The sequence below is a fragment of the Abrus precatorius genome, unplaced genomic scaffold, assembly GCF_003935025.1.
Source record: "Abrus precatorius isolate BTA unplaced genomic scaffold, Abrus_2018 Scaffold7, whole genome shotgun sequence".
Lineage (NCBI taxonomy): Eukaryota > Viridiplantae > Streptophyta > Magnoliopsida > Fabales > Fabaceae > Abrus > Abrus precatorius.
Genome location: NW_020874417.1, coordinates 32,033,815 through 32,058,539, shown reverse-complemented (window position 1 = coordinate 32,058,539; position 24,725 = coordinate 32,033,815). Strand labels below are relative to the sequence as shown.

The 24,725-nt window shown below is 27.5% G+C and overlaps 1 protein-coding gene and 1 pseudogene across 1 annotated transcript; one reads left to right on the top strand and one right to left on the bottom strand.

Annotated features, from left to right (window-relative positions):
* The first annotated feature begins 11,637 nt into the window (after positions 1-11,637).
* LOC113871799 lies at positions 11,638-14,104 on the top strand (annotated as a pseudogene).
* Positions 14,105-21,713: 7,609 nt separating this feature from the next.
* On the bottom strand, positions 21,714-22,902 carry LOC113873209 (probable membrane-associated kinase regulator 6). Its single transcript, XM_027511245.1, has 2 exons — positions 22,171-22,902; positions 21,714-22,057 (listed from the first exon to the last, which is right to left on the bottom strand). Exons 1-2 carry the CDS (start codon positions 22,817-22,819, stop codon positions 22,044-22,046), a joined length of 663 nt encoding a protein of 220 aa, XP_027367046.1. The 5' UTR covers positions 22,820-22,902; the 3' UTR covers positions 21,714-22,043.
* Between the last annotated feature and the right edge of the window lie 1,823 nt (positions 22,903-24,725).

Below are 24,725 nucleotides of genomic sequence, written 5' to 3'. Positions count from 1 at the left end.
ACCTAGGAATGGAGACGACTTGACCTAAGATGCTACCCACCAATAACTTCTAGGATGAGCAGTTGTCCTTTTGCAATGTGTACACATGACTTCATGAACCCGCGTGAGAAGTTACCGAAGGCATTTTATTTTTAACATAATTATTATTTTAAAATTTATTTTTATTGTATAAATAAATATAATAAAAATTAAAATAAAATAATTTTTTATTGTAACTTTAAATAACTATTATTCAGGAAAAAAAAAGTATATAGTATCATGCGAAAGTGTCTGAAAATTATAAGGAACAGCGAGCCCCTTAGGGTTCATGTGGCGTCGTTAGTTTTCTACTTTTCCTTGTATTGTAAATGAGGAGGAATTTCCTTTGCAAATTTCTTAGCAATTCACTTGAAACTTCTTGTCTAAATTTTATTTCATTAAATCAACATCAATGATGAAAATATTATGGGTTCTTTGGAGTGTGGCACACGTCAAAGGGCCAAACGTCAATATATCTGTATCTTTATTAGCAAGTCAACGGCAAATTATTACATCATTGACCTAGCTTTGCAGTGAAATTGTTGTTTCATTTCCTATCATTTAAATATCAAAATCTTTCAACAAATCACTAATTAAACTCATTCCTCATTTTTTAAAAGAAAATTAACTTTTTATGATCTCAAGATTATACCTTACGTTTACTGTATACCATTATTCCACACATAACTATACAAAATTTTAAAAAATAGTGCATATACATAAATATTTATACATTTTATATTTATAATGATACAAATTAATCACCATTTATAATTCGTGTCCATTATCTTGAGCCACTTTTTGAATATATTTTTTTTTTGGTACAATGAATCACTTTCTTGTTATGGGAATATGATATTTGATTGGCTCAAATGTTCAGTTCAAAACCTTTTAAATATACCTTTTTTTTCTCTGTTTGGAATCCCCTATCCCTTTCAAACTTTTACTTGGCTAATCAGCAATGGGAATGCAACAAACAGAAACAGAGTATATTAAAGTGCTTTGTGATATTAACCAAATGTGGGAAAGGATTCAGCACTTTTAAAGTGTGTAAAATGAGATAATATAAACTTATTTATCTTTAATTTAAATTTACGTAGTTCATAAAAATAATTAACTTTAACTTAATAGTAAATAAACTATTATATTTTTTTTAAATCATCTGTTTACTTTAAAAATAAATAAATTCTGTGAGAATATAAGTGTAAATGAGAAATAGATAAAATAATATTTTTTCAATAATAATTTGTTAAATATTAATAAAATATTTAATTTTATTAAGTATTGTTTTTAAAGTAACTTAGAACAGGATCTTTAAAAAACTTCATTATATATGTGAATTAGATTAATAATCTCTTAACATATATTATTAATTCCTTTAGAGTTATAATAGATTAAAATACTTTTGTATTTTAAATTTATTTTTAATAAAATATTGTTAAAAAAAATAGATGTGAAAATATTTCATTACGCGTTAACTTTGTCCATCTAATAAACTAGCACATATTTTATTTATTGCACAATTCAATAAAAAATATATAGACATTTGAAATTATTATTCCGAATTTGAAAAAAAAAATTACAAGTAATTTACAACCATTTCATTATTTTAATATTAATTCAAAAAATTTTAAACTTCAAATTAAATAAAGAAAATAACTTGTTTAAATATTATTGAACACGTGAATTAATTGAAAAAAAATATTTTAACTTATCTTATAATAATTATATTAAATATTTAAAAATAAATGTTTTATTCATAATAATCTATATGATTAAATATTTTTTATTATTTATAATAATTTTATTTGAATAAAATAAAATAAAATAATTTTTAATATAAAATATGTGATTAAACTTAACTAACAAGTCTAGGGTTTTTCTTTTTTGAAAAAATAGCAGTATGCCGGAATCGCTGACTAACCTTTACGCGGTGTAGATCATCCATGATTAGTTATCCAACGGAGGTAAATTACTTCTTGTGTAAGGTTTATTAGTTTTCCCTTTCCACTGTAAATGATAAGAATTTTATTTATTTGGTACATTGTTAATATTTAAAGTATTAATTTTTATAATAAATATTTTTAGTCATATATTTTAATCAGTTGCTAATGTAAATTTTTTAAATTAACAATACATTAAAATTAAACTCATATTTATGTAGTTAAGAGAATTAATAAAATATATTATGTGCTTTTTAACATGCATTCCTACACACACATCAATAAAGCTCTTATTAGATTTTCCTTTTCATACCAAAACAAACGCTTTTATGGTGACTAAACCTTCCTTAATTAAAAATGAAAGCAAAAGATATTAATGACCATTTGTAGTTGATATTGGATATTAAAAAAAACTTTGCTTTATGCATTATACTTAATGTTACCTTACCTACTAATTAACATGGGATTTTTCTAGTCTTCCATTAGTTTGAGGTTAATGGTTTTGGAATCGTTTATTTAATAATATCATCACTCTATTAGACGTTTTCATTGTACCATCTCTTTTGAATTAGCGTTATATGCTCTCAATGGTTGATGATCACTGAAAATTATTTATTACAATATTTTTTCACTGGCTAACAATCTTGCACCTTATTATTTTTATTAAAAATTTATCAAATATTTGAATAACCTAATGATTAGTATAGCTTTTAAAAATTTATACTAACAAATGATATACCATACAAGCATTTGATGCATTGATAGTAAATATTAATAATTTTACTAATAAAATTATTTGTTAGTATAACATATCATATTATTATTATTATTAGTAGTAGTATAAACTCATAACATGTGCACTAACAATTTAATTTTGTTAGAGAATATTTATATTAATAATAACTAATCAACATTAAACTATTAGCAAATGACATTTTTATAGTTATTTTAATATTTTTTTTTAATTTAAAAGTTCTATCTCTTAATTCATTTCATTTAATAAAATGAAATCTTCATTCTTAACAATGAAGACATCGAACATGATTTGTTGTTATTAATTATTTAACGATGTTCATATATATATTATATATATATATATAATTTTACTTTATATCCATAAATTTTATCTAAATTAAACATACACGATTAATGCACCGAAAGCTTAAGTGCAAGTTAAAGTTTACATTTACTTAATTTTTGAATCTATTCATATTCATTCCAATATGTACTTAGCTCTATGTTCTTATACCTTAAGTAACTTATGGGTCAGAGTAATTTATAATTTTTCCATTCCTCACTTTACTATCAACATCATTGGAAGATTAATTGCTCCCTTAAAGCATGACTTAAGCAGGCAACTCAAATCTCAGATTTCAAAACTAACTATTATTATCTTTAAAACTGGGCCTATTAGATACAGACATTGACTTCAAAATATTTTTTAACTGATCAAGTGAATAAAACGATTTAAAAACTCATATTACAACCCCTTTTTGATGGCCAGAGAAAAAGTTTACTCGTTGGTCTAGAATAAACTGTGGTACAAGAAATGTTATTTTTGTGTTCTACTTTATGAGTCTGTTTAGTTTTTAATTGAAGAAACTTTTAGAGTGATGTGAGAGTTGCCTTGTAAAATAGTATACAGCAGTAGTGGCATTGCGTGTAACCCACAAATCAAAATGTTTACACAAGATTATTTTTATTTGGGTAACAATGTATACGCAAGATTTTGTACAAGAGCATGTGATGCTGATGCGGAAAGAGGGACTTAACAACTAAAGAAGATAGCATGGATACCCATGGAATCTTCACAAATTTCTTTTGATTTGAGTCAAGAATGAAGAGTGATAAAAATTATAAGTGATTCACTTGTTAGAGACCCTTTTGGTAACTTGCTGTATAAGAGCTCTCAGTGCTCATATTTCTGAAAACTTTACTCCTCAGCTAGTTGCTGTAGCATGTATTTGAGGATGTCCGAAAGCCACAACCTTATTTTAGGTAAAAGGCCACACCTTTGAATCATTTGAATGCCTTTACAACATGGACCCAACTAGATCCTCATTTTTAGTATCCACGCACTGGGCATGGGAAATCATCTTATGTTGAATTTCAGAGTGCAAAAAATATCATCTTATGTTGAGAAAGGAATAAAAATAGAGAATTTATTGACTAAACTTTTAAAGTTAGTTCTTGAGATTATATAAGTTTATATTTTAGTTTCTAAAATAAAAAAAATATTTTATTAGTTTTTTACTTTACCAAAAGTTATTCATTTTTATTTTTTTTTTTACTTTAAAAATAAAGTCTCAAAAACCAAAGTGCACGGTCTATCTAATCTTTGAACTAACTTAAAATTTCACTCCAAAATTTATATTTTTCTACATATCTTTGACAAGTTTATAATTTTTTATTTTGGTCATGAAACAAGTTAATAACGTTAATGCTTCTTCTCTTATGATTTTTTGGGTCAATAGTGAATGTATTATAGAGCCCGAAGGCAAAGCCCAACATTAAACCCTAATAAAGTAACAAGGCACTACAAAGCAGCAAAGAAATGAAGGCCTAAAGGCCTAGAAAGACGAGCAATCGGGCGAAGAGGCAAAGAAAATACTTACCCAATAAATATGAAAGTTTTTACACAAAAGATGAAAGGTTTAGAAATATTTTAAAATTTTCGTAATACTATGTTTTCAAGTTCACTCACTTTTGAGTATTTTGTATTAACTCTTATTTTCTGTCACTTACCCTTTAAACTCTTTTTTTTTTCTCTTCTTCCAAACTCCTAAATAAAGCTTAAGTTGTATTTGAAAGTTAGTATTTTGGAAAGGAAAGAAATAGTAGGAGAAAACTTATGTCATGTTTAATAATGTTTGAAAGTCTTTAACTTTTACATAAAAGTAAAGTCTTTATAAATCTTCCAAAACTTCTTCCTTTCATATTTTTAAATCCCTTCAATTTTATAATTTGAGAAATTTTGTATTAACTTCCATTCTCTTCTTCTTCCTTACCTTTTAAACATTTTTCTTTACTCTTTCTTCAAATTCTTAAACAAAGCCTAAATAAATTTTTTTAAGCTATAGATATTTTTGATAGAAAATAATTTTATTTGTCCTCAATAAAATCGTTATATGTGATAGACATCAGTAAACAACTAAAAACAAGTGGTGGTGTTATTTTTAAAATATTAATAATAAATATAAAAATTAGAACCTTATTCGTTTGAGGCCACTGCTGTAGGCTAGGAATGGCTATGGATCTACTCAGACGAACATTGTCTTGAGTTGTTTTACCTTAATGATGGAGAGAATGAATTAGTAGCATTGCGTGTTTAGAGCAAAGTTAGGTGAAGATAATGGGTGCCAATGCTGATAGTCATAATCAAAGAGGAACTATTGTGGACTTAACTTTGTTCCACTATAGAGGAACTTTGCACAAGTTGGACAGAGTACAAGTTTCTTTGAGAACCAAACACACTCAATATTAATAAAAATTAAAGTCTTATTTTAAAAAATTATTAAAATAAATAAAACTTATAGCTGCAAAAGATTTGTAAAAAAAAATAATGTTGAATTCATGAAAAGAAAATGAGGTTTAAATGATGTACAATTATGAGAAAGAATGTATAAAAGAAGAAAAATATCACTTAACACAACGAGAAAGTAAAAAAAGTGAACTAAAATATGAGACTTAAACGAATTAATGGTGCAATAAAGAACATAATTATTGAATGATTAGAATCTCACTATCATTTTACATTAGCTTGAATGTTCATTGCATACTGAATTTCAGATACCAAGTTGTCGAAGATATAATTATTATATTAATATATTTTTATAATATTTTTACTTTTCGTTTATTGAGTTATTTATTTAATATATAAAAAATAAAGTGTTTGGTGAATGTTATTCTTATTTTATTTCAAATCCGTAGAAAAAAAAAGAATTGTAATGGGATTCTGATTCTGATTCCAATTTATGAAATCCACTTTTTTCATGAAAAGACGGGTCTTTAGAATGCTTCCTGTTGACTCCGTAACGACGCGTGACGTTTATATATTTTGTTTCTTATGTACCAAACAAAACAGCATCAGCAGCTGAATCTATCTTCTACAATAATAAATAAAAGCAAAAAAATTGTTTATTTATGCAATATTTTTAAATAATAATGTTTTTCCTCACATTATTAAATTTATTTTATTATTTTTTTACTATTTCCTAATTTTTTAAAAAATTGAAAACTCAGAATATTTCTGAATACAAGTCTGTCTTACGCATGAGGTAACTAAAAAAGTCTTACGTTTGAAAAGGCAAAACAGTAACGCGCATTTGCTTCGGAACCTTTCAGAGCGCCGAAGGACTATTGAAATTACTTTCTAGGCTCTTTATATATATATATATTACAAATTTTTTGACTTAACTCATATATTATAATATAAATAATAATTTAGTATTTATATTTATAATTTTTATTTAAAATAAAAATATGATATTATTAATGATGTATCTAGTTGATCTTATTTTTCATTAAATGATATAAATCAAGTCAAAATTATATAAATAAATATATTTTTAAAATATATTAAAAATATTAAAAACTAAGAAAATCACAAAATTTGATGATATATAAATTTTATTCAAGCAAGTTATAATTATACTTTCTTCTGTCCTTTGATAGACAACACCCTCTTAATTTGTTTTTCCCAACTTCTGACTATAAAAGAAGTGGACAGAATAGAATAAAAATAGTTATAGATGACGTGCTTTCTTTTAACTTCTGAATATGTTTATTTTAGTTATTACTATCTTTATGTGGAGAAATTTTTAGATGGTTTGAGATTCATATTTTATTATATATATATATATTTTCTAAAATACATGTGTCGTATTATTATTGGTTAAGTAGTCTGAGACCATGAAAAAATTTATTCTTTTACGCACATTTGTATTAATTTTTTTCAGCTTTCTTGTCAAAATTGTTTTTCTCTCTACAATCTCAGAAAACATGCTTTATTATTTATTACAATTATTATTCCTTTTTAATAGTTTTAGCTCATTAATTAATTTTTTTAATGATTTTGGCTTAAGATTTAGCTACAACCCACAATTTTATTCAATTTCTAAAAAACTTAGTTACTATTTTTGTCTTTAATTTTTAGTATTTTATGTATAAATTTAGTTTTAAGTTTTTATTTTTAATTTAATTTATTAATTTTAAAATTTTAAAATTAAGATCCTCTTTTCAATTAACAAATATAACAAAAAAATCTGACATTAACTTATTAGTATAAATCATTTAAGAAAAATATAAAATATTTAAATAAAGATAAAAAAAATAAAAGTATATAAAAAATTAAAAATTATAAAATTTAAATACAAACAATTAAAGTTAAAAACAGAATTACAGAAACATTAAAATACAAAAAGTAAAAAAAAAAAAAAAAACTCAAATGGAGTACATGAAAGTGGAAATGACGTCCAGTACAGTACACACCATAAAAGGCCCCTTCCACCGAGCGAAAAATCCCAACGCACCATCTTACACACACAGCTTCAAGTACACAAAATTTCCCTTCCATCTTTAGTATTCTACATAACATTATATATATATATATATATATATATATATATATATATATATATATATATATATATATATAATATGTATAAATTTAAAAGACTTATATTAAACTTTAATCATATAAATTAAATAATTTAATAATTAAAAAAATATTTTTTATTAATTTTTTATATACTTTTTAAATAAATTTTTAATCGTTAAATTATTTAATTTATACGATTAAATTTAGTATACACCTAATATCAATGAAATATATATATATATTTACGTGCAAAAAAATATACTTCTATTATATAAAGATATCTCATGTAAGTTTTCAATTTAGTTTTTTTATTTTCATTTTTTACAAAAATTAATAAAAATTATTACATCTATTACTAACTTTCAAGTGCATTATGACATAAGTTAGAATGTTTATTTTATTTTTTCTAGGAATACGTTTAGTACAAAAAATAGTGGGTGGTTTAAACGTGATAATTTCCATTAGTAGATGAATGGACTAAGATATACACTTAGAAAAGTGTTTAAAATTGTGTTATATATGTATGATGTATTTAAATTTTGTAGACTAAAGTAAACGATAGAAGTAGGTTATGTCATTTGTAGGAGGTCTAAGACTTAACCTACATCAAATGTAATTAAGATGGACATATTTATTAAATAGATGAATTATAATATTTAAAAGTTTTTTTAGTTACAAATATTAAATTTCAAGCTATCAAAAATAATTTTTTAATCCTAATAAACTAATCTATTTAGTTAAAAAAACTGGAGGAGCCAAATTTTAGTAAATATATGTTTTCTTCTTGCTAATAAGGTATTTAGATGAAAATAGAAAAATATAGATAATAATATTTTTTGTTTACTTAAATAAAATATAAAGAAAATAAGAAAGAGAAAAAGACCTTTGGAAACAAAATTTTAAATTTTACTCTCCTACTTTTTTTTTATAATTCAAATTTAAATTTTGGTTTCTTCCCTTATTTTCTTTCTTATAAAATAGATTGAAGATAAAAATGTGTGAACATTTTTCAAATAGACAATTAGTCCTTAAAGGTGTAAATATTTTATTTAAATTAAATTTTTTATTTGATATGATAAAATTTTCACACTCCATTATCTCAAAGGGATTTAGTTTTTCAAAAGTAAAAGTTTATTATTATTAATTTTCATTTAAATATTTTATAAACATAATCACTTTAAAATTAATAATAAATAAATGTTTAAAATTGAATTGTATGTATATATCTTAAATAAGTGTACCTATACACACACTTACTTTAATGAAGACAAATAAACCTAAAATATCTATTTCTTGATCTCAGTGATAGACCAAACATCATCGTAATCAGAATTCACAGAGGATGTCAAGTGACTATACTCATTAATATAAAGTCATCCCATGTTATTGGACTCCAACGTGCACCATTTTAAACAAAAAATTCTATCCTAACTTTTACTAGTGGCTAAAATTAGGTTTTACGTCAAATACCCATTTCATATTTCTTACGTCTGTATTTATTATTATATAAGCACTCATTTTTCTTTTTACTTTACTCAGCCTCCCACCCATTCTGAATTGCTTACTTCCAATGTTAATTAATTAAGACCAGGTAATTTAGATATTCAATTGTAAGTAGCATAAAATAAAATGAAATAAATGTATTATTTATATATTTTTTTTATGATGGTATAGAAAAATGAAGTATGGTTGCATTCTATCTCCTGAATTAGAATAACAGCGAAAGAGAAGTATTAAATAAAATAAAATAAAATATCACTAAGTTTCGTTCTACTCTAATAATTTATTCTTACTTTAAATGATCTAAATAATAGAACCTAGAATTGTTCAAATTCTTTGGTTCTCTTTTATCCAATTGTTTTTCAATTCAAATATAATTCAAGTGCTACGATAACAAATTTGAATATAACCTGTTTCGTTTGTAATGATCGATTAGTTTCCAAATTTTTGAGAAGTTAAATTGGTGTAATCTTATATTTGCATACGTATAGAGAAATTCTTAACGTTTTATGAACTTTGAAAGTAATGTAATAATTTAATTAAACTATAATAAAAAGAGTATCGAAATTATGGTTAAAATCAATTTAGACACTCATATCAATAACATCCAAAAGTTCAAAATCAAAACTATCAAAAGCAATTACGAAGCTTTAAAATAATAATTTTTTTAATCAATATAAATCTGTACATAATAAAAAAATGTTAATCTCAGTTGAGTTTAAGAAACAACAAATAATAAGATTTTATATTTTTTAAAACATATTTATTATATTATATAACTTTAATGTAATAAATGTATTTTCTTATAATAAATAATTTATCATATTTAGATGCTTAAACTCACTTCTAAAAACTGAGTTTAACAAAATTATAAAAAATTAATAAATAGTAAATTTTATTAAAATTTGTAACATTTATTACTATTAATATGTTAAATTATATAATTTTTAATAAAATATTACTATATAGAAATTTTTGTTATGTTTAATATTGGAAAGTTAAAAGAACCATTAAAAATTAAATGAACACTTAAACTATTTTTCTTCTTAATTTTTTCCTTTGCTTCCCCCTCCTATATATCCCAAACAAAACAATTATCAGGTTTACATTATGTTTTGTATCAGAAGTTAGGGTTCCTCTTTCACAGTGAGACTATTCAGATCGACATTTAAGAGATTATGTAATGTAAATTTCTCCCACTTTAATTGGGGCACATGATCAAGTCATAAAGCATCAAATTTTTATTTAACTAATGTTTATAAAACAAAATCCATCAATCAACCCACGTCTAAATCCAAAAAGTTTTAACACGCAAAGCCACTCATATTATGACAATTAATAAATAAATCGAATTCACGGATATAATACTTAAATACATGTCAAAATTAATCTATTTGGATGAGTTAATTGAAAATACTAATTTGCAATTTAGAACATAAAGGCTTTTGTTGTTTAATCCTTTGTGGGTAGACAGGGAATGAACAAGTGAAATTGCTAAGTGCTAACTCTTTGGCTTTGGGCTGTACGGCTTCAATATTTTAATATCAATGTGCTTACAACTTCCGTCATAAACTTCTATTTGTTTTTAAAAATAAATTTTTTGCGTGGTTGGGAGATGACAAGGAAAATATTAGTATATTACCAGCTTTGCTAATAAGGGTTAGCTTAAGTGGTTGTTTAAGAAAGAAATTTTAGGTTCCATCGTAATTGTACTCTTTAATGGTGACCTCACCTTGAAAGTTGAGGCCTGCACTGGCCTTGAAATGTGAACCTGATTTTCTAGTACTAGTTTTTAATTTTATTATATTAATGGACTCGTATCTATGGTTTCTGACATAATCTGACCTACCTTAGTTTGTGTCGTACATGTACTTTGTCTTTTTTGTGTGGTTGTGTCGTTCCCAAAATAAGTAGCTGTTGTTATCACTAGTAAAGTGCTTTTGACGTAATGGCATGAATACATGGCCAAACCCATAGACCTAGACTGTTATATAATCTCCTTCTCATCATCTCTCACGCATGTCTTTTCTACCTTGTTTGTTTTTATTGAAGCATAGTGTTTCTTTCTCAGCAAAGTTTTAATTTTGTTTCCTATTTTCCCATTTGGATCGTCTTCTCTTGTGAAATTTCTAAGCTTAGCTAAGCCTGAAATTTCTGCTTCCTGAGTTATACAACCTATCCCTCAGGTAGAGAATATAATAATTAACTTCAAAGGTTCACATCCTTAATATATGTATTTTTACGGAAATAATTTTGGTACAATTTAGAGTTTTTTTTTTTTTTTGAATGCATTTTTATGATGTGTATATGCAGAAAAGATAAAAATTGGGTAAAAATAAAATTATATACATGATTACGTATAATGTCAATTTTAGCAGTTATAGTTGTATCAGTGATCAGGCTTATATTTGTTATCCTACGCGTTATTAACAAGGCTAAAAATTCAAAACATATAGATGCATGCTTCTGTCTCTATCTAATGTGATGGATTCCCCATGAAGTGAATTGATTCATTAAGGGAGTCATGTGGCACAGAACTAAACCTTTTTTTAATACCTTTTCAGGTCTAGGCCTAGCATGGAAAACAACATAAACCGTGAAACACAAGGACATGGCTTGGATGAAGTTCCATCACTAGCTAAATATATATCGTCAAATGAAGTAGCCAACTTTGTTACTGGTGACTTAAAAAATCTCAGCTCATCTTTCAAAGTAAGACTCATGATCAATACTGTGTGTGCTTGAGGAATTATTGGATATGTTGGTTGAAAATATATAGATTTCCAGATTTTTGTTCTTTTGATGAACCTATTTGAAATTTTTAGTATAATACAACATCCATTTTGGTGATCATAATTTAGGATATATCTATTCCAATAACAGGAAAGTGAAACAACCTCAGCAGGAACCCAAGGTTTTGAAACAGCAGGCATCAATCACCAAAGCAAGCATTCAGTATCTATCAGCATTCCATTCTCCAGTGAAGAGGTTCAGCTACATAACAACATAACAGTTCTCTGTAGTGGTGAAACTACTCAAAGTGATGTTATTACCATTTCCTCTTCTCAATCAACTCCTAAAGACTCCAACCCACCATTGCCTCCAAAATGTTACTTTCAACCAATGCTAAATGGCAGTGTGCACCCAGAGGCAGCAAGTGGTGTCAATTTCGCCAATTATGAAAGCATCAAAAGCTTGAAGAATAAGAGGTTTGATTCTTTTAAAACATGGTCTAGTAAACTTGAGGGACAGTTATCAATTCTGAGTGGAAGGTTACCTAAATCTGTCGAAGAGGATAACAGCTTAAGCAACAAAGCACTTGAAGGCCCAAAGTTAGAAACTCCAAAGGTATGTGATCACCTTCTACCCAATTTGAGTGCAGTTGTAATATTCTTATGTGAAAAATAATCCAAGTACCGAGATGACCTACAATTAAGTTTTTGCAAGTCCAACTAATTGAGGCTGAGTCTCATGTTGAAATAAGTTAACCATTGTTTCCTAATGATCTTTTTTTTTTCTTTACACTGCTACATCATTGACTAAGCTTCTGTTTGATTAATGAATTACTTATTGAAGATTCAAACATATATATTTAATTTTGATTTACTCCTTCAGCAATCTTCAGAAGAGATGGTGCTTCCTCAGGACAAGCAGTGGCCATTTCTTCTTCGGTTTCCTGCTGCATCTTTTGGCATTTGTCTTGGAGTTAGCAGTCAAGCAATTCTTTGGAAAGCACTAGCCATTTCTCCTTCCACTGAATTTCTTCACATAACCCTGAAAATAAATTTCTTCTTATGGTTCATATCCATTGCTCTTGTTGCTACTATTTTCACCATCTATCTCTTCAAAATCATTCTTTATTTCGAAGCGGTTCGTCGCGAGTACTATAATCCTATTCGTGTTAACTTTTTCTTTGCCCCATGGATATCTCTCTTGTTCTTAGCTCTCGGAACTCCCACAACAGTTGCCAAAGACCTGGATCATGCACTTTGGTATATCCTAATGATTCCATTATTCTGCCTTGAGCTAAAGATCTATGGACAGTGGATGTTTGGAGGCCAAAGGAAGCTCTCAAAGGTGGCCAATCCGACTAGTCTCCTATCAATTGTTGGAAATTTTGTAGGAGCCTTATTGGGTGCATCAATGGGTCTAAAAGAAGGGCCTATTTTCTTCTTTGCTATTGGGCTTGCTCACTATATGGTGATATTTGTAACTCTCTACCAAATGCTCCCAACAAATAAGACCATCCCAAGAGAGCTCCATCCAGTGTTCTTTCTTTTTGTTGCACCACCTAGTGTTGCTTCTATAGCATGGGCTAGGATTCAGGGTTCTTTTCATCACGGATCACAAATTCCCTATTTCATTGCCATGTTCTTATATATCTCACTGGTATGCTTTATCACTCTAGAACTTCAAATATGCATAACCATTCTTATTTCAAAGTTTTGGCTGTCAAAAAAGATGGGCTAATATAGTTTGCACAACTTTTTCCTTAATCAACAATTTTAAAATTCAAGTCACTTATTTGTTTCATATGCTTTTTCAGGCTGTTCGGGTCAATCTTTTCAGAGGATTCAAGTATGTTACTCTACCATATCTATTACGTTGGCTATTGTATTATGTTGACTTTTCTAACAGTACTATATGTGAATTTACAGATTCTCAATTTCATGGTGGGCCTACACATTTCCAATGACTGGTGCAGCAATTGCAACTATAAACTACTCAAATCAAGTCACAAATGTTGTAACTCAGGCTTTGTGTGTAATACTGAGTCTCATTTCCACATTCACTGTAACAGCAGTGCTTGTCTCAACTATAGTGCATGCCTTTGTCCTCCGAGACCTCTTCCCAAATGATCTTGCCATTGCCACAAGTGCTAGAAAGAGAAAATCACATAGGAAGCAGTTCCATGCATCTAAGAAATGGGAGCCATGATCATGCCACGAAGATTGAAAATTACTTGAAGTTTGTGAACTTAGATACAAATGATTTAGAAACTTATCACACGATGACACCCTCCCACATTTCAGGGAAGTCATAGATACTTGATGATCTAAATGATTAAGAAAATAATGAGGCAAGAAACACCTTTCCCATTTTAGTCTCTAACAATATAAGCTTGGGTTAAAATAACCAATTTTTACAGCCTAAAGCAGGGGTATACTCAGTTTTTCCTATGATCATGTATGTATTTAATACACGAAGGTTTGTGTGGAAAGAACAAAGTATTGTTGGAAAGTTCCCATCTTGTATCTTGAAACACAAGAAAGTTCTAATATATTTGAGAGTGAAGTATCAGCATTAGTTGTTGAAGGAAAGGAAAACATTAATTGGTGCTGTCCTTTGCACGTTGTCAAATGAGGGAAACACGATAGCCCAATTGTGGTGCAATTGGAATCTTGTCACACTGAACCAAAAGTAATAATGCTACACGAAGGAATATGATTGAAGAATCGTGGAACTCTTGCATGCACGCTTCAAAATTAACAAATAGAGGTGTCAAATCTAACTCAAAGTCAATAAAGATTCTAGGCAAAACCTTTACGGTAACCAATATCACTTTGTCACAGAAAAATATACAATTGTTAATTAGTTTATTCTCTTCTGGAGGTGTTCATGCTTTCGGAAATGCAGAAATATATATTACAAATTTCATAGTGTTGCATTTAAACTAATTTTAAAATGTATCTAACGGTAATAAAGGTGAATATTTAAGATTATCATCTCAGATATTGTTGATAAATACATTAAGCCTAATTTAATTCTTAGTTACTTAGGTAAATTATAAAAATGTGATTAGTTAAAATATGAATAAAGAAAGAGACAGAAAAGAAGAGAGAAAGAAAATTTTCATTAACACAAATAAATTACAAGCAACAATTTAATTACAAAACATTTAAGCATTTCATTTTTCCCATGTAATTACTAATATTTATTTTTTTAGAACTCGTGTTTTTCTTTTAATATATTGTCATTCACCAATTTAATTTTTAATGGTTATGTTATATTAATAATTTTTATATTATTTTTTCAATGATTATGCAACGTAATTACATTATTCATGTCAGCTAATAAAAGTATGAAAAGTTAACTAACTTATTAAATTACAACTAATTAAAAGCCAAAGAATTATGATTAATCCTAATAAATCGCTTAACTATAGTTTTATTTATTAATTGCAGGATGGTTGTTAATCAAATCAGTAACTAAAATTAAATTGAGTGACCAATTCTTGACACGAATTATATTTAAATTGAAAAATGTCAATAATTTAACACATAAAATCATCATAGCATCTAAATATGACTAATTACTCATAATCATAAAGAAATTGAAAATAAAAATCATAATTCCAAAATCATCCATAATAAACGAAAGTCCTTTAACAAGGACCTAGTACTCAGGTAATAATGGGGCCTCCTTATGATCACCTCAATGACATTATTGGCAGTAATTGTGATGACTTTAGGGAAGAGAACATGGGATAAAGGACATTTTTGCACTGTAAAGCCACACGATTTAGTTATGCTGAAAGTTATGCATGATTGTACATGTTCAAATACGCATGACGTACTTGTTCATGTTAATATTACTGTGCTTCTCATATACACATATGTGTATGCTTAAATATTACCATGTTTGAATCTGTTTGCAAATTTTCCCTTAATTTAGTCGAGTTGAGTGGCTAACTTGCACAATTAGGTCCCAACGTTGAAGCAATACCTAAGAAAGAGGTTCCTATTAAAAATGCCCTAAATTGGCTAGTTCAATTCATTGTGTATTGTAGGTTATCTACCCACATAAAGTTGGTCAATAGGTAAGTGAAGTGAAATGAAATGCACATGTATAAAGTAATTCATGATATCATTCATATATATATATATATATATAAGGCAGGCTGCAAACGTGTTGAAAACAGCTATTGCTTGAAAAGCACTTTGCTTCTTATCCTTCCCTTTGCTCATCTTTAACTTCATCTTTCACCAAGAAAAAATCACTAACTTTTGAAAATGTTAGGCGTGAACAATTTTTTATAACCTTTATTTGATAAAATAATATCAATATAAATATATACTGATAATATAATGTATTATATTGATATTTAATATATAATTTTTATGTTAACAAGTTTATTATTAATATGATATATTATATCGCATAGCATTTTAGACTAGACCAAATGGACTCACAACCAAGGTACATTAAGGTCCAATAATATGCACGAATCGACGATCCATAACTCATTAGGGCCTATCATTATAGACTTGTATATTTATTTGGGTGAGCACTTAGTACTAACTTAATTTTAAAATTTTAATATTATTTTTGGTTTTTTTTAATTTTGGATAATCTTAATTTTATAGAATTAATTAAAAATAGGCATGAAATAAATTAATTTACGTTTAAAAACTTTGACCTTAAAATGAAATTATGTTAAACTGCTTGATATGAAAATTTCGACTTATCTCAAAAGTTATATATATATTTTCTTCTAATCAACCATGACTTTAGGAAAAGAAAATTTATTTTGATGAATAACAATCACACATGCACAGTAAACTGAAAAACAACATTTGTGGTAGATGCAAGTGGGTGTGGAGACTCTCCCCCAAACATGTTCATTGACATTTATAAGTTAGCTAAACTTATTATTTGTTCCTGATCGGTTGATAGAACTTTAATTGAACAGGTTGTGAGATTTTTTGAATATTAACATAATTCGGAATAAATTAACAACTTAATTTCCACTTTCTCAAGACACAGGTGGTGGTTAATTCCAATATAATTCATATTAAATGACACTAATACAGTGAGAATCAATTCAATTCGAATACACAGTCATCATTCATATATGATTTCAATGTGTCGAATGATTCTACCAAGAACTTCATGGGTAACCTTGAACCGGGTCTCAACTTTCACGTGAACAATTATCTTCAAGTAATGTGTATGCATAATAATCAAGAAATAGTTTCACGATGTTAATATATCCAGTATTCTAGCTAGATAATTTTACTATCTTTTTTACTGCATGTTTATGAAACAAGAAGCATATGAAAAATTGAAGATATTTATTAGCGAACTGGATCATGAGGAATGTCCACAGCTTTGCAGTGGGTAAATGGTAACAACAACCAACATCACAGCAATATCATTGTCATGTTTGGCTATATTTCAAAATTTCAATAGACGATTAATTAATGTTTCTGTCAATATGCTGGAAGTGTAGCCAAGAAAAGAAAGGAAACATCTAAACCATTGTGGATATCATAATGTTTCACAAGTGGTGGAAACTGTTTCTGATACAAATAGGTATACTATCTTCCAAATTTCCCTATTATCATGTCCAATTCCCTAACTTACGGGAAGTCGGTGCAAACAAACTTTAAACACTCAAAATGAATATCATAATCTAATATTCATAATCTCGTTTCAATTTGTATGCTTTTCTCCAACAAAGAAAATATATAAGACCGAACAACTCAAAAGGCAAACAACGTAACCTGACAAGTGCATTTTAACAAAAGATTCTGTTCAAATGAGTTAAATCACGCGTGTATATATACAGTTGTATGAAGCTAATTATGTGTTATTTGTTGCGTTAAATATATATCTCACATCATAAGAATTGCTTTCGACATGTAACGAGGTTTTGGACCCCTAGCTAGATTGTTTTGTCCCAATGTCAACGCACTCTACACGGCGTTTTTAAGAGATGACGACTTTTTGAACCTTGTCTTAGTTCAACATTATTCAACCACATGCACGTTTGATTATCAAGAATGTAAGTGATATATTTTTTAACATGTTTTTTAATATTAATTATAATTTATTAAAAATTAAAAAAACACAAAAGAGAATCATTAATTTAGAAATAAAAAATGATGACACTCGTATAATTTTTATACTTTTCATTAAATATTAGTCAATAATAAAAATATATAAAAAAATGTATTACTAACGTTACTCTTTAATTATATAATTAATAATAAATTAAATGCATATCATTGCAATTGAAATTGGTAGTAAGAGTATTGGAGATAAGATTTTGTTTTCTTAATTTAATGATAATATATATAGAAGATTTTGATATAGTTTGTTGGAAGTCTCAAGTTAATTAAAGCCAGATATCTATTAAGTGAAAAAAAAAACCAGAAGACAAGCGCGCTAATACGAAATAGTCACATAATTATTTTTTAAACAACGTAGCTATGACAGATTGAATTTATAGCTTTAGAATTTGACATATTCTTCCAGATTTTTGTTGATCAGACAACAAATACACACCCTAATAATAATTAATTTGTGTGGATTTATTCAAAACGACTTTAGATGCTCTTATCTGCTAATTCTAAAATAATCAAACCAATATTTCACTTACTTTCATATAGATGAAAAATAAGGGGAATAATATTGCAACTGTAAGTATAGTATTTAGGGATTTATCGAGAGTTTTCTATTTATCAATTTTGCAAAAAATAATATTGAAAATTTATTAAATATAATTAGATACTGATGAACTTAGGGAAGAAAATGAATACCAATGTAACAAATGAAGCTTAAAGAAATTCTTAGATAAGTAATTTTTGCCAGACTAAAATAAACTATTAACTTGCACCACTAACGTAACATTAGATTAGTCTTTGTTAATATAATTTTTTTAATAAAAGTATATTATTAACAGTATAATATATTATGCAAATAAATAATTTTATTAATATAAATATTAATATATATTAATATATATGTATTTTTTTGTTATTAATATAGACCTGTAAGATGTATAATGATAGTTTAAATTTTTCTATATAAAAAATCATCTTAACACTTAATAATTTTTATTCAATAATAAATGACATTTTTGTGTTTTTGCTGTGATGTATATTTAAATTAAGTACTTTACAGATAAGTGTGTAACTATAGTATAATGAAATAAAACTTACATAATCAATTATTGATTTAAGTGTCTTTCTGCATATCATATTCATCCAAAATTTTGTTGATCGGAAGACAGTATGCTGAAATGATGGTTAAAGTATTGAAGAAATTAAATTAAAGCGTTGTGGTCATTGTCATTTGTTACCTTTTGTCTAGAATATATATCTTTGTGTTTGCTAGAATTTGCTTCCGTGAACAATGGAGTATGATATGATGGATATAACTCGTCATGAATTCAAATTTGTTTACTTGAAATATTTATGTTTCTGGGTTTCTTTTTAAACTATTATATGTCGTTATTTGATTTTCTTTTTTTACAGACACTTTCAAAATGAAAATAGAAATAATATATATTTCTATGCACACTTATTTTTCTCTTATGAAGTTTAAGACTTGAGTATGTAAGTAGCTGGTGTTGTTAGTTGATTGTTAGAGTAAATTACTCCATCTTTTCTTCTATTTTACGTTTTTTTTTAATAAAAACATTGAAAATATACACAAAATTCTCCTTATTGCTAAAATTTATACAACTTTATCTATTCCAATTATACATTATACTTTAGTCTCAATTTCAGAATTTAAATTCATTTTTGTACTCCTATTTTAAAGACAAATAGTATCTTTAAATAGACAGATATTTTGTATAACTTTTAAAAATAAAGAGAATTTAACGTATATTTAAAATAGAAAAAATATTATAAGATTATTCATACAAAAAAAGATAGAAATAATTTGCTCTGAAATTTCACAAGTTTGACTTTTCAAATAAAATTACGTAGTTACAGTTAAAATCATGCGTAACCATGCATGTGTATAACTGTAAAATCATGTATGTGACTAGTGAGTTTTCAATAATTTTAGAATCTGACTTTTAAAAATGTTTTTATTTTTCATTTTCACATATAATAATAAAAATAAATATTATTTTTATTCAGTTCATTTTAACCGCTTTAACTACTTGTATAATTTTAAAAAAATAAAAAGATTTTCTGAAGCTAAACAGGATTTAAATTTGTATAAAGATGATGATTACGTACAATCTTTTAATGATTTGATAAATTTGAGTCATGATTGAGTTCCATATTCTTTTATATTATTTTGAAGGAATGATTGAAGAAAACTCAACAGAGTTATTGGAAACTTTTGCAGATGAAAGGGATTGCAAGTATTCGTGCACGGAAGCATTACTTGAAGAAAGGTTAGCAAAGTCGAAAAATGTTGATGCTACTGAGACCAAAAAAAGAGAGAGAGAAATGTTGATTCTGCATAATTACATGGTTTCAAATCAAAACTCTTTAAGCTAAAGACATTATTCTACCCGAGACGTCAAATTCGGACAAGAATGTGCCTATTGTTCTCCAATAACTGAAACATCAATTATTGGGATCTTAGATATTTTTTGCTACATAGTAATTTCCAACTAAGTTAGGCCTAGGTTTTATCCACACTTTTTATTTTATTTTTACAATCTGACGATTAGAGCATATAGTATTTAAGAAATTAAGTACTGTTTGATTTTAGAAACTATTTTTAATTTTATTTTCAATTACAAAAATATCAATTTTAATTATATTTCCTTTTTTAAAATAATTTTATACAACATAGTATTTTTTTTATTTTTACTGATTTCCTTATAAATATTAGAAATAGGAAATAACATGAACATAATGTGATGTTTTTTTAATTAAAAATAAAAACATGGAACATTTTTCAAACCAAGCAACTCTTAATGGTTACTATTTGTGTTATTGTTGAGTTGAAGGCATAATATAGAGATGATTTTGCATATGAAATGAGACTCAACTATTCATACACTAAGAAGGTTTGAGAAATAAGTTGAGAAACCTTAAGATGCTCCAAAATCACCCAAGTTTCGAAAGTTTTAATGATATAATAATAAGAGCCATGGCATAACTCTTGAAGCAAGTGGTGATGGGTTAGATCTTTGCTTCCGTCACTCTAAATTAACTACTTACATAAATTGTTTAAGAAAGGTTGCATGTTGTGTTCTTATTTTGTAACCAACAAGACTTCTCAATAAAATTTTCTAATCAAAGCTGTTCAGTTTTGCAGAAAATGCTTCAATCATTCCAACTTAAGTTGCTAGAAAGTCAAATTTTTTAGGAGTATTAGCAGCTAATCTCTAAAACATCCTTTGTATCAATTTCTTTGTTATTAGTTGAAATTTATTAAGAAACACAAATTATGAGTAAAACATATTAAATAGAGCAAAAAACCAACTTAATTTCATGATTATCAATAAAGTTGAACCAATTATAGAAGTGTATTTGATTGAAAAACAGTATTTAAAAGGTATGTTGCTAGCATTTATCCAAAATTATCCCTCCCTTTCCTTTTTCTTCAGTTCACATGCAGCTGAAGGAAAAAAAAAAAGTCCTCTTCCAAGATATGCCACAGATCGTATTTATAGAATGAACAAGATCTAAATGGAGAAGGATCTATAAACTGATCCGCATCATTTATGCTTAACGATTACTTTAGCACACATTATAATTCCAACATTATGTTTACATAGTGTAATAAGGAATCAGATTCTCATCTGTAGTAAAAGTGTTCCACCCAGTAATAACAAGATTAAAAAAGTAAAATTGAACTGTATCGTTTTTTTTTTTTTTTTTCAAATTTGAGTGCAAACCTTGACAACCAACCACATATTATTTGCCTATGACATTCCTATATCACTTAAGCGGAGGAGAATGGAGACAGAATGAGTGGCTGCTGATAATTTGGCCTCATGCATGTTCAGCTCACATGTGACTATTCTTCTTTCCTTTCCTTTCCTTTTTTTTTTTTTCCGCTTATTCTGTTTTTGAATTTGATACTAGTACTATGAGAGAACCATATGATGCCACCTATTGAAAAAATAGTTAAAAACTTCCACAAGAAGTGAAAAAGCTTAGCTAGAACAATGAAGTGCCATCTTTTTGCCCTCATAGTATAAAAAGTTCTACAGTGACAGTAGATCAAATTTAATCTCTTCTCATTTTGCTTCACTTTCTCCCTCCCTTTTTGCAGCTTCGTTAACTCATACTCTCTGCCATAAATAAAATGTCAAAGTTAGTACTCAAGAAAATCTACGTAATTTTGTGATAAGAACAGCTATGATCAATTGATATCTATAATTCTACATGTTGAACTTGTACATACCAATGGATCTTTTGCAATGGAGAACTGCCTCATATATTGAGCTTTCAGAATCACAAGACTTGCGCCAATCATCTGCTGAAAAGGCTACACTAATTCTTGGGGATGTTTCTGAATAGTATTTCCTATTCTTTACTGCCTCAGCTCTTTTAGCTACAGTTTCAGTATTTGATTTGTGACCCCTTAGCTTTTCACACAAAGGCCTTAAGAAATAAAGATACTTCTGAAATATTCTCCTTGATAATTTTCTGCACCTTTTTAAGGAAAGGCAACTAGAATGACCTGTAGGAACAGTACTTTTTTGTGCATGTGAAGATGAAACCAGGCTTGTGTTGGAGTCTGAGGACTCATGTTCTTCCATGTTCAAAGATTCAACAAAAAGGGGCATGAGGTAACCATTGGAAAAGAGTTCATCTGCATGAACAAGAGTAAGAGGGGACTGAGAAATTGGAAAGTCAAATTTTGAATCTTGTGAATTCTTAAAGAATCTTTTAGATGGTGGCATTCTTGGGTCCATCTCAATGAAGGAAGCTTCATCAGATGCATCGAGAGAAGTTCTCAGAGAGCTATCTAGGCTTTCTAGTGATGGCCTCAGGTTCACTAACCAACTATATGAGAAACTTTCAATAGAAAGAGGCTGTGAACTTTCCATGTCTGCTACTCTGAAGGTGTAGAAGGAATATTGGAAAGAATTGACAAATTGACAGTGTAAGAGATGAGGATACAAAGTGGGCTATAGCTAGCAAAAGCACTCCTCTTATGCAGCATATCTTTTGACTTATATGTATACATATATAAACACACCCCCCCCCTTAATATATCATCTGTCTTAGAATTAGTCATGTGGCTGTCTGGCAAGAGACAATGAATTTTAATAATTGGAAATGAGAAAAGAAGAAAAAGAAACAGAAATGTGAGCCCACCAATAGACCCATGGTGTCCTGTTTCATTAGTTGCTAATCTCAACCTTTCTTTTTAATCATTTGTTGCTTTAAAATTTTCATAAAGGGGTTAGTTTTTTTTAAGACTTTAAGTAAAAAATCAAATTCAAGAATATCCAGGAGGATCATGCATATTATTCATGTGGTTCATTAAGAATTCAGAAAAATTAAGCAGATTCGTCTTTTCAATGCTTTAGCATGTTACCTTTAAGCTTTTGTTCAGTAAATTGAAACTCAAAATTAATCAAGGGGAATATTTGGTAATCACATTTAAATCCTCAGTTGTTATGTCACAAATCAATGTTCTAAAACCACATGCGCAATGTTGTTGATTATACTTAAGTGTGCTATGTTTTGTTATTGTCTTCTTGTTCTGTGTAATAATATTATTTGGATGGATATGACCACTTTGGAAAGGTGATTTCATCAGTTTGATATTACATTCCAACTGCTGCAAGCCTGCAATTTCAGGCTGAACCTAAATTTAAAATTATTCTTTGTACTATATTTATTATGTGCATGCAACCTAAATGACATCGATATGATGTATATTTTATTGGACCATTATTGATTATTATATGCATGAGATACTCTTGGACACCATTATTGTTTCCTGAAGAGAAAAAGGAGTGTACCATAGTACTTTAGTGTTTTAGCATCATGCAATGGTTTTCAACTATTCACCAAGTTAGAGTCATATTCAAGAAATTTAGAATATAGAATAATATACCAAATATACCCATCGAGAAATTGTTCTATAAGCAAGCCTGGCCTCTGAGCTATTCCAGCGGCAAATCTATGCCTAGTAGGACAAATTGTCTCCAATAATAACAGAAAGCTCTTCAAAACTAAAGTGTCGGTAAATCTTTCTAAGTAAAAGCAGAATTTTAATTTTAAATCGTATCCTACTTTTCTTTGGGAAAGATCATGATAAGAAAAAGAGAGGACCAAGACAACTTAAGAAATGTTTTATATGAGTTGAAAAAGAATATATATCATTCGTTGTAACATTATAAAAACAAATAGAATAAGGAATATAAAAGAAAACAAATCATTAAAGGAGTGTTTACAATTTAAAGGTGAGGCAACCCAAACCAAACTAAATTATATTTAAATCCAAGTCTCTCTATAACTAGATATAAGTTACAAACAAGTTTCTTGATAATCAAATCAAGATCAAATAATATTTTACGGACACCAATCTTTTAATGAATGTTCATAATAGGTAAAAGTATTTACTACTTAATAAGTTAATAAGAATGTTCACACAGTCGATAATGAATAACGATGAACTATTTACAAACTAAACCACTTCATGATTAATTTTTTAAAATTAAAGGCTTATTTACCAATTTTTATTCATCTTTTATGACCAATGGACACTTTTGTTCCCCTATTAATTTTTCACTTGAATTAAATTTCTTCATTTGTTAAAGAAACTCTTACAATCCTTCCATCACTGTCTTTTATCTAAAGTCCTCAAATTATTTTTTTTCACTCAAATAGTTGGACATTAAATACAAATTTGCAATAAAAAAAATTTAAAAGGTTGGAAAGCTGAAAATTTGATGAAATCTAAGAAATTTTATAGGACGTAAATTTAAGGTTTTTAAAAGG